Genomic DNA, 12,360 nt, shown 5'->3' on the forward strand with positions numbered 1-12,360 from the left:
TGTCTTTAAGGCTTTACGGTTCAATGTGTTCCTTCCCATCTGGGCTGCAAAACTATCTCGCAATTTAGATGATGGTTTTGAACGCCCACAGTTGCGCCTAGTAACACAGTCTGAATGACTTTTACTAGAAGCAGGGACATCTCTTCTGTCAGACACTAAGCCAGGTACAGGTACAGATAATTCTCCAGACAGTGCAGAGTCACCCCCACTAGGGCTAGGACGGACTGATTTCTGAGTGCCATCTCCATTTTTTTCTGAACTGTGAGTGGAGCTGCCTGAAACCAAGACCTTAGATGCACTTACAGGACTACTCGAAGAACAGTCTCCAAGACCAGGACCCCGATACGAGACCAAATTTTGAGCAGTCATTAACCGTTGCTCCTTGGTCTTACTATCATGCATATCTTTCAACATCATTAGCAATGTACTGAATTTATAGTCTGGTTCAATAGGTATATGATTCTGACCAGAGGCAGAAGAAAAAAGTAATGGTTTTGACGGCTTTGATGTTCCCGAGTCACTCACATCTTCACTTAAGGATCTATAAGAGAGTTCCTTCAACTCTGACAGAACATGTTTCACCACTGCTGTTTCTATGTCATTTGAATCCCTGGTTTTCTCATGCATGTTGCTCAGTAGTTTTAGCCCATCCACTTTCCCACTTTTGGATATGCTGGCCAAAGGAGAGCCTTTGGTATCAGAAGAGCAGCATTTCAAACTGCAGTCCTCATTTGTAACTGGAGGTTCCACTACAACGGGATTTTCTTTATGTTTGCACTTTATACTTCGGATCTTGGGCTGTTTGCTTTTTGCATGTAACAGAGCTTGATTTGTAGCCCCACTTTTTATTAGTGAGTTCTCACTGGAAATGCTTGATGGTGTGTTGAATTTTGGAGAGAAACTATCATTTCTAAAATCTGACTGGGGTTTGCGAACAACAGCAGATACTTTAAGATCAGAGAGATTAACCTGAGATGTTTCAGTTCCAGGCTCTACTGTCTTAGCACAATCCATTAAGTGGTCTGTATGTGAGTTAGTAATGAGGGACTTCTGCTTTGCTTTTACCTTAGTGTTTGTGGCAGGATACCTAGTATACTTTACCTTTTCATTTTTCTGAACAGATAACATGTTCTCTGTTCTATCAAAAGCATCTGTAATTTCAAGGACACTGTTATCAGACTCTGAACTATTATCTATGGGATCCAGATCACTGCTTCCATCATCAGAGGTGGTACAGATACTAATGGAATCACTTCGCTTTTCTTCATCACCTGCTCCAATATAACAGAGCTGTACTTTTGAACTACACATCAAACCTCGTTGGAGTTTCTTCTTTTCCTCAGAATGTTTAGAGATCAAGGCACCCTCAGACAAGCCCAGTAAAGAGTCACAATTTGAAGTCTCAAATTCCTTCTTTGCTGTGTTTTTTCCACAAGAAGAAAATAGGAAACTTCCTGGGGCAGTGTTGGACCCTGTGAGGCTATTTGCTATCCTGGAAAGTTCATTAGAGGCCTGCTTATCAGATACATCCCCAGAAATAAAGCTTAGGCCAAGGTTCTCTGGAATCTTTCCCCTTCGTTCTTCCTTATGTGCTTCAAATTGCATGTGGCCCTTTTTCATACTAGTCCTTTTTGGATTATCAGAACTCTTTCTGGCTCGAGACTTAGCACAAGGCTTTTCCTTTTCATCTGCAGAATGTTCAGAGTCAAAAGCCAGAGATTTCAAGCAGCCATTAAGTAATAGGTCATGTTCTGATTCAGGATCATTTGTACAATCCTCAAATGGCATATCCTCCTCACTGTCCAACTTGATTGAACTGCTGACACATCTTCGGTTCTTCGACCCTTTGGGAACATCATACTGTTCAGCAAGACCAACACTGGCTTCCCATTTACTCAAAATTTTCTGAGGAACCTTAAATTTAAAGGAGAAAAAGATTATCACTTATCAAAAAATACAGAAGGGAAGAGGGAGGTTATCAGTAAATTCTCATACAAAAAGCTTTTCTAAGCCTTGTCAACTTCAAGGTACTTTTAAGGTACTAGCCAAGTGCTTAGCACCTATTGATCACCTAGAGCCTAATCAATGGGGGATTCCTCAAATCTACTTCTACTACTAAGATCTATCATTAGAGGAAAGATTAATCCCATACATTCTCTGCTCTCCCATCTTTAGAAGGACAAAAGAGTGGATCACAACTAGGACTGCATTACTAAACAACATTACATTACCAAATAAAAGAATAATCAGACCCTTCCTATTTACCCCTCCACATTTTAAATAAGGATTTCTTTTCTTCCTGAAGAATGAAGACCAAGCACTTGGCTCAGTTGTAGAAGAGAAAGCAAAAGGCTAAAGAAGATGAACAGAGCAAAATGAGGACAGGAGAAATAAGGTCAGATCTATCCCAGGACCCTAAATTTGAACCTCTGGTTATCCCTAAACCTCTTTATTTCTGGTGATGTATCTGATTGTTCTATACATGTTACATAAAATCTGGATTATAACCAAGCAGTCTCTGGGCTTAGTCACATTGTTCAGAAACAGTAAAATACCTTGGCTATTACATATACACCTTTCTTGATTCCTCACAGATAGAGACACTATGCTCTGTGAAATAGAACTATTTTCTATTTTTTCTAACTATTATTTCTCTCCTTGGCTTCATACGATAATTATTAGTCAAGGTTCTAACTATTAGCTAACTATACTTTAAAGCTTGTAAAAGGGATAATCCACTGAGCATGTAAAAATTCAGGTCACTGGAAAGGTAGCCTCCTCTTATAAAGCAATGAGCTGACCAACTAGTTGATTTCACACACAAACACACACGCATTAATTCTCATAATTGTGACATGAGTAATTAACTTACCAGAATCTGAAAGCCCTACTGAACTCCTCTGAAAAGGGGGTTGGTTAAGCTACATAGCTCAAGGCTTGACACAAAAACTCAACAATTCCCTACTACCAACTATCCAAAGTATTGGAACTAATATAGTTTGCCTCCTTCATTGTAACAATAGCATATACTGGTTGTTTTATGGCATCAACAAGCTTATGACATATTAAATATTTATAATTATTTCTAATCCTCCCAACAGTTCTAGAAGGTATATATTATTACACTAGTTTTAGAAATGAAGACACTAATCCTCAGAGAATTCAACTGAAAAACAGCAGGGAATGCATAATGACTCTAACTTATCTTAATAATGATTATCAAGTATTTATACAAGGAAGCATGAAACACCAATCTAATAGGAACTATTTTGCTTTCTAGAAATGACCACAAAGGAATATTTTTTTTAAAAAGCCAAAATTTTACCCAACTTTAACACAAAACATCAAGCAAATGGAACCAAAACACAATATTCTTTATTAAAACATTGCTGGGTTTCAAACTGCAACCTTAAGCAATAACAAGACATACAAAAACCAAAATTGTATTACCAGAAGGAGGATGGGTGATAGAAGTAATAAAGATTAAGGAGTGCACTTGTCGGTGATGAGTACCAGATGATTAAAATGAAAACAAACCCCAGACAACAAAAATGTTTACAGCTTTACCTTTAGCATTTTTAAGAGAAATAATTAACCTGGAGAGTAAGAAGTAGAATATTTCAGCTCAATGATGATTTTTTTCATACAAAAGATATAACCAAAAAAAAAAAAAAAACCCTGGTCATATCATTTTATACTGTCACATCTAAGTGACATGGCAAAAATTATCTGAAATCATTTCTCAAAAAGTTGAGTATAAATCTATGGAAGGCTAGCCATATTTCATCCAGGAAAAAAAAAATGCTTTCATTTGTTTTCTCACAAAATATTCTACTACCAAAGGAAATAACATATTTCAAAAATGTAAGCCTTCTTTCCTGCCTCCTCCCTGTCTATCCCAAAGAAAATAAAGTCTTTATTTACCTTGTGCCTATATCCTTTTTCTTTCTGCTTCCCTCTTCTCCTAAGAACAGGTAGCTCTTCAAATTGATGTCTGCCTTCGAACATGACGATTGCTTTTCCAGCCACCCAGGCTCTCTCTGAAGGGTCCCCAAAAGCCTCCACATAGTATTGTCGATAGGGCCTCCGGTTTGAAACTAGATAAATATAAGAACCAGTATGATTACTTTAAAAAGAAGACTGTTCATCAAGAGAACAGCCATACCACTACTGCCAAAGAAATCTCTACTAAAAAAAAGGAGGAGTTGAAGGAGGAAGAGAAGAAGAAGAAATCAGAGAGGGGAAATTTTAAAATATTCTCTTATTGTGGCAAGAAAATGCTTAAGAATCTGTGAAAGAACATCAGTGGTTTGGTCTGGTGATATGCTATATATTCCAAGCCAGTTTTAACAATCAACTAAGCTGCTTTTATACTCAGTCTATAAAGTCTTGTACCCTTGTTACCAGAAAATACAAAGGGCATATAATAAGCCACAAAATCACAAATATAATTATCAGTAAGAACCAGCTACCAAACAAATTTTTTAAACTATGTTAAAATATAAGGGATGAAAAGAAATGCTTCACACCTTGTTATGTATGATGTGCTAACATTTATGGAATGGCTACTACAGACCAGGTATTCACACTAAGTGCTTTGTATGGAGTCTTACTCTTCATAACAACCAACTAATTTGTAGTACACTCCTCCTTTTAGATACAGTTAGGTAGAATAACATCAGAGGGTGCAAATTCAGAGCGAAACATTGGCTTTGCAGAGAAAGAACTTGGTACTTCAAAATACAGAAGTATATTTGGGGATCCCTGAGTGGCGCAGCGGTTTGGCGCCTGCCTTTGGCCCAGGACGCGATCCTGGAGACCCGGGATCGAATCCCACATTGGGCTCCTGGTGCATGGAGCCTGCTTCTCCCTCTGCCTGTGTCTCTGCCTCTCTCTCTCTCTCTCTCTCTGTGTGTGACTATCATAAATAAATAAATTTAAAAAAGGACTGCTTTAAAAAAAAAATACAGAAATTTAAAAATAAAAAGAAAATTCCAAGAGCAATAAAAACAAAAAGAAATCGAGTTATTCTACAGTTTCACAGTTGTTCAAAGTTCTAATAATACAATTAAGAAAAATAAAAACAGGGATCCCTGGGTGGCGCAGCGGTTTAGCACCTGCCTTTGGCCCAGGGCGCGATCCTGGAGACCAGGGATCGAGTCCCACATCGGGCTCCCGGTGCATGGAGCCTGCTTCTCCCTCTGCCTGTGTCTCTGCCTCTCTCCCTCTCTCTGTGTGACTATCATAAATAAATAAAAAAAATTTAAAAAAAAAGAAAAAGAAAAACACACGTCTTGTCCAGAAAAAGATTATAATCAAATCTACATTTTGGCATTTTACATACCAATAATAAATATAAAAAAAGAAATATATCAGGACCAAGCAAAGTATAATAATTTGCCTCTTTTTAGAAAAGGGAATCATCTAATATAAAAATTCACTTATATAGGAACTCACAACTAATGCCCTTAACAACCATTTTTTTTAAAACACGCAAAAAAGAATCCAATTATCTTATCTTTTTGAATAAATAAAAAACTCTATTTCCTTCAGAATAGAAAAATAAAGGAGAAAGGAAAGGAAAAGAAAAGTAAAGGGAGGGGAGATTTGTAAATTAAACATTAGAACAAGTATAAATACTTTAAAACTCAGGTTTCCATAGTAATTGGAAGAGCAGCCAAAATATCAAGTAAATTTCAATGGCAACTTCTTTTCTTTTTTGTCGTTTCTTTTTTTTTTTAATTTATTTTTTATTGGTGTTCAATTTGCCAATCCATCAAGTGCCCCCCTCAGTGCCCGTCACCCAGTCACCCCCACCCCCCGCCCACCTCCCTTTCTACCACCCCTTGTTCATTTCCCAGAGTTAGGAGTCTCTCATGTACTGTCTCCCTTTCTGATATTTCCCACTCATTTTTTCTCCTTTCCCCTTTACTCCTTTTATTTTTTATATTCCCCAAATGAATGAGACCATATAATATTTGTCCTTCTCCAATAGACTTATTTCACTCATCATAATACCCTCCAGTTCCATCCACATCGAAGCAAACGGTGGATTTGTCGTTTCTAATGGCTGAGTAATATTCCATTGTATACATAAACCACATCTTTATCTCAATGGCAACTTCTTTACAAACGCTAGTTTCAAAGCTATACAAACAAAGAATAAAGAGTACCTATGAGCTCTCATAAACTTTAGTTGAAAGGGTTGTTTTTCTATAAAATTATAGGTTAATGATAAAATTACAACCTGGTTAAATTTTGACTTTTAGTGCATTTCAAAAACAAGTTCTATGAAAGAACTGAACTCCCTAGTCTCAATCTACTAAATTAAATCCTTCCACAGAAATCACCTAAAGGGGGATTAAAATTGGTAAGATATATATGTATCTCTATAGAAGTTCAGAAAGTCAACTTGAGAAGTACATAATTCTCCCATAAATAAATTCAATCAGCACAGACGGATCACTTACAATGTGCCAGAACTATAAACAGGACAAAAAAACTCACTGCCTGGTAGGAAAGAGGTATACAAATAAATTATGGTAAAAAATAATAATAATTGCAATAAACATTCACTTTTTATTTTTTTTAAACATTTACTTACTTAAGAGAGCAGAGCAAGAGAGTGGAGAGGGTGGGGCAGAGGGAGAGGGAGAGAGAAGTTTTTAAGCAGACTCCTTACTGAGCATGGAGCCCAACAGGGGGCTCAATCTCACAACCTAGAGCCAAAACCAAGAGCAGGCTGCTTTACTAAACATGTACTTTTAAAAAGAACATTAAAAAGTGGAGATATTGGGGGGACCCAGATGGCTCAGTCACTTAAGTGGCCGTCTCTTGATTTTGGCCCAGATTATGTTCTCAGGGTCTTGTGATCGAGCCCCCTGTGTGGCTCTGAGCGCAGTGCAGAGTCAGCTGGAAGATTCTCTCTCCCTCTGCCCCTCCCCGACTCATGTGTGTGCTCTTCCTCTCTCCAATCAATCACTCTTTTTTTTTATAAGTGGGGTTCATTAATTAGAGAACTTGGATACCTAAGCACAATTTTTAAAGGTAAATAGTTTGTTAAGGAGAGAATTCCAGTATGAGGGTCCAGAATCTTCAAAAGCTGTTTGAGTAAACAAACAGTTGGGAACTAAAAAGTAATTCAGGGATCCCTGGGTGGCTCAGCAGTTTAGCGACTGCCTTCGGCCCAGGGCATAATCGGAGTCTCAGGAACGAGTCCCACATCAGTCGTTGGCCTCACCACGAATCTGTGGTGTCTGTGACCGGGTTCCAGCCACGCAAAGAAATAACTTTCAGACGGATGGATCACATGTCCTATCTCAAGACTAGCTTTTGAGGGCTCACTGCTTTATTCAGAAATATTTCACTGTAGCTCCTTGATGCGGGATTCAAGACTAAAGAAATTCACATGTAAAAATGCAAACGCATATTGGTTCATCAAAGTAACCTCTTTTATGTAAATATATAGAGAAGTTCGGGCATTGACATGTAAACTGTACAACTACTACACTTCTCTCCTCTGCAGTGTGGGTTTACCATCGTGTCGGTAATACATGTGTTTACATAAAAAAAAAAAAAAAACTACCGCATGGAGCCTGCTTCTCCCTCTGCCTGAGTCTCTGCCTCTCTCTCTCTCTTTGTCTCTCATGAATAAATAAATAAAATCTTTCAAAAAGAAAAAAGAAATAAATAAAGAAAAAAAGTAGTGCAGAACACGAACTCAATAAAAACCAGTAAGCAGGTAAGCAGTGTTCAGACATGGAAGAGCTTGATGCCATGTTAAGAGCCTATTACGCTCTTGGCAGTGAGGAGCCTCATTTAAACTATGGAACCACGTGCTCAGTTTTGGGTCTTAGAAAGATAATGACCTCAGAATAACACATTCAAGAGCAGAGGAGACTCAGAAAACCAGAGATTACCAAAATAGTGTACATATGAGATGACTAGAACCTGAACTAAGGCAGTAACACTACCAATTAAAAAAACAAAATTTGAAAGTTTTTTTTTTTTTTTAAGACAAAACACAAGTACTTCACATGTAATAAAAAGTCAGACAAGCGCCTGCCTGGCTCAGGCAAAAGAGCAAGCATCTTGATCTTGGCTGGGGTAGTGAGTTTAGGCCCCAAGCTGTGTATAAATATTACTTAAATAAAAATACAATTAAGAAAAAAGTCAGAACAGATATTTGAACAGTTTTATTCACAAGAGTATGTTCATAGCAATATTATTCCCACCACGTTAAAAACGTGGAAATAACCCAAATGTCCACTGAAGGGTGAACAAAATGTGGTATATACATACAATGGAATATTACTGAGCCTTGAAAATGAAATACTGATACATAATATCACATGGATAAACTTTATAAAGACATTATGCAAAGTGAAATAAACCAGATACATACAAATACTATATAATTCCATTTATAGAGGTAACTAGAATAGTCAAATTCATAAAGAAAAAAAGAATAGTACTGACCAGAGGCAAAGTTATTATTAAATGGGTATGGATATTCATTGTAAAAATATGAAAAGGTTCTAGATATGTATGCTAGTAATAATTGTACAACAATGTGGATGTACTTAATGCCACTAAACTGTACACATAAGAATGGTTAAAATGGGGGATGTCTGAGAGGCTCAGTGGTTGAGCATCTGCCTTTGGCTCAGGTGGTGATCCTGGGGTCCTGGGATGGGGTCCTGCATCAGGCTCCCCACAGGGAGCCTACTTCTCCTCTGCCTATGTCTCTGCCTCTCTCTGTGTGTCTCTCATGAATAAATAAATAAAATCTTTTTTAAAAATGGTTAAAGGGGATCCCTGGGTGGCTCAGCAGTTTAGCGCCTGCCTTCGGCCCAAGGCATAATCCTGGAGTCCCAGGATCAAGTCCCACATCGGGCTCCCTGCATGGAGCCAGCTTCTCTCTCTGCCTGTGTCTCTGCCTCTCTCTCTCTCTCTCTCATGAATAAATAAAATCTAAAAAATAAAATCAAGATGGATTGGGAATGAGGAGGGAGCCACCCTATAAGAAAATTAAAGATTGATAAACTCCACACATTAGGAGTATCCATTTGCTCTTTAACCCAGAAGAGAGATCTAAGGAAAGCCTCAAACATAAAAAAATAGAGAACAAAGAAAAATATAAAGAGTAAGGGAAAAAAAGAACTTGGAAACGAAGGAATCCTTTAAAATTAAGAACATAAGAGCAAAAATGTAAAACAAAAAAAGGTCTAAAGACAAAGTTGAGGAAACTCACTTTATATAAAGTAGAGCAAAACAAATATGTACCAAAAAAAAGATGAAAAAATTATGAAGCCCAATGCAGGAAAGTCAAGATGTGAGTAAGAGTTACAGAAGAGGGGGAAAAAAAAGAGTTATAGAAGAGAAAATAAACAAAGGTAGGAAAATAATCAATGAAATAATTCAAGAAAATGTCCTAGAAAGAAAGAAACTAAATTTGCAGATCCAAAGGAACCACCAATACCTATCCTTGTGCCTTCTGAACTATAGGAACAAAGAGAAGAGTCTGCAAGCTTTCAAAAAGTGCAAAAGTCACATACAAAATAAGAGAATCAAAATAACTTGACTTAATAGCAATTCTGGAAGTAGAAGACAATGAATGCTTCAAATTCTGAGCAAAAATGATTTTCAGGTTAGTATTCTATACCAGCCAAACAATCAAACAAGTGTATGAAAAGAATAAAAATATATTCAGATAATGCAAGATCTCAAAAATTTGCCTTTCTCAGGAAACTACTGACAAACTTGCTATATATTCAAAATAGGTGAATAAACCAAAATCAAGGAAGACATGGAATTCAACACAAAAGAAAGCTGAAAGGAATCCCCAATATAACAGCTATTAAACAGAGAATGTAACTAGACTAAAGGAAAATACAGTTGGCCCTTGAACAACCCAGTGGTAGCAGGGGACAGAGGGTTGGTCTGGAATCCCAATTCTCTGTGCAGTTAAAATCCACATATCTTTTGAATTCCCAAAAACTTAAGTACTAATAGCTTATTGCTGACCAAAAGCCTTAACCAATAACATAAACAGTCAATTAACACATATTTTATATGTTTTGTACATTATATACTGCATTCTTATAATAAAGTAAGCTAGGGAAAATGTTATTAAGAAAAATCATAAGGAAAGCACATTTTTTTTTTTTGGAAAGCACATTTAATATTATTGTTATTAAGAAATTCTTAAAAAAAAAGAAAATCTTAAGGAGAGAAAATACATTTACAAAACGGTATTACATTTACTGAAACAAAATCTGTATAAAAAATTATATAATGACCTGCACAATTCAAATCCGTATTGTTCAAGGTTCAACAGCCTAAGGCTCTAGGTCAGAGTTCCTCAAGATAATGAAAATGACAAACTACCAGGGCACCTGGGGGGATCAGTCAGTTAAATATCCCACTCTTGATTTATGCTCAGGTCATGATCTCAGAGTTCTGAGATCTGAGCCCTGCATCAAGCTCCATGCTGGGTGTGGAGCCTGCTTAAGATTCCCTCTTGGGAAGGCTTGGTGGTTCAGCGTTTGAGTGTCTGCCTTCAGCACAAGGTTTGATTCTGAAGTCCCAGGAATGAGTCCCACATCAGGCTCCCTGTGAGGACCCTACTTCTCCTTCTGCCTATATCTCTGCCTCTTTCTCTCTGTGTCTCTCATGAATAATAAAATCTTAAAAAAAAAAAGAAAATAAAAACATATTTAAAAAAAATTCACTCTCAGTGCCACTCCCCTCTCCTTTCCTTCTCTTAAAAAAAAAAAAAAAGACAAGGAAAATGACAAATTGCCAATATATCAGATCATGTGGAAAAAATAAAACCTAGGAGAGTTTTACTATGAATTAGTAACAAATACATAAAACACTAAGAACCCTCTCTCCCTCACCAATACACACACACACACACACACACACACACACAGATTACTGAAGAAAAATCAAAAGGTTCTGAGGGCAACGAAAGCACTGGCCACCAAGTGGCTAAGCTGTGTACACTGTTAACATGACAACATACACACTGAATTCCTAACCAAAATTATAATACAACAGGTAAGGTATCAGGGGTCGGTGGGAGGTAAGGCCCAATACAAAAATGGAGATGACTAACCCACAACTTCTATAGTGAGAAATAAAAAGTTATTCAGAAGGATGGATTTTTGAGATACAGAAGTAAACATCGAGGGATCCAGCTGACAGAGATTAAAGGTACTTAGCGAAGGATATAGAAACAGCAGAGTATTTTCCAAACAAAGCCTGTAGAGTTAACCACTTGACTTTTTAAATTTTATGTACCTTATATAATAAAAATAATGACTTCAAAGAGTGATTTTATAAAAATTTGGGTTTTCTAACACCATTTGAAATATTTGGCTTGGCTAAGAAAACAATAAACATGGATGATCAGAATAATATGAACACTGCACAATAATTTTTAGTTTTTCACTGATATCAACTAATAATTAGTACAAAGAAGTAACTGTTGAGCAAATGTAAACTATATATGGGTGTTCACTGTGCTACACTCTTCGTATGTGCTATGAAGAGGATAAGCAGAAAAAGGAGTACATTCAAAGAAAAATGTAGAGTTAACTACTAGAAGTTATTAATTAGGCTTTCCAGAACTTGGCTGCCTACAGTTTGCTATAAACTATGGAGAAATGAAAACAAAAGTGAAAAATGAAAAAAAGAAAAAAAGAAAATATATTATAACTAACTGTTAGGTTAAATAGATCCGTTATGCCATGTTTTCTCATTTCTTCAATACAAAGCTATATAAATTCATCCTCTCTGGGAAGATCATTTGAATTTAAGAGTTTTAACTTTTTTATAACCCGAAAACAAAACAATGGTATTTTCCAGTCAGTAATGGCACTTTGCTCTCTGGTGTGATCACATTCTTGACTCATGAGAAACAAGCCATACAGGAATCCTTAAGTATACCACAACAAACCTCTAGTCATTGCACTCTTACCCACCCCTAATTTAAGAGTGCAGCTCCTCCTCCGATTGAAGCCAATTTCTCATCATGATACCAATCCTATCTACCTCTTCCTTTCCTAGAAATCCTATGTTATGATCACATCTCTGATCCCTTACTACTCCTGTCTTCACCCTCTATTTCCAGAACTCTTCTCACAGTACTACTAACATGATCACCCCTACTGTTAGAAATCCTTCTGGACCTCACGTATCTCTATCTACAGCATCCCCACTTCTCTGCTTTGACTACATTTCCAGTCTAATCCAACTTTAGAAACAATCATAATCACCAAAAACATCACGGATCTCTACCTCGTTACACATAATGGACATTTTGATTGCCAAACAAAGTTCACCCAAATCGAT

General features: G+C 36.9%; 1 protein-coding gene across 12 annotated transcripts in view; it reads right to left on the reverse strand.

Annotated features, from left to right (window-relative positions):
* Nucleotides 1-12,360, reverse strand: part of NSD1 (nuclear receptor binding SET domain protein 1) — a 154,152-nt gene that overhangs the window by 69,752 nt on the left and 72,040 nt on the right. For all 12 annotated transcript variants that reach the window (XM_072823999.1, XM_072823993.1, XM_072824002.1 and 9 more), the window contains 2 exons: nucleotides 3,925-4,097; nucleotides 1-1,914 (listed from right to left, as the gene is read on the reverse strand). The exon at nucleotides 1-1,914 is cut by the window's left edge and continues 658 nt beyond it. In XM_072823999.1, coding sequence (XP_072680100.1) covers nucleotides 1-1,914; nucleotides 3,925-4,097 — 2,087 coding nt within the window. The remainder of the gene's footprint in view (nucleotides 1,915-3,924; nucleotides 4,098-12,360) is intronic.

Source organism: Canis lupus, chromosome 4 (assembly GCF_048164855.1).
Source record: "Canis lupus baileyi chromosome 4, mCanLup2.hap1, whole genome shotgun sequence".
Taxonomy (NCBI): Eukaryota; Metazoa; Chordata; class Mammalia; order Carnivora; family Canidae; genus Canis; species Canis lupus.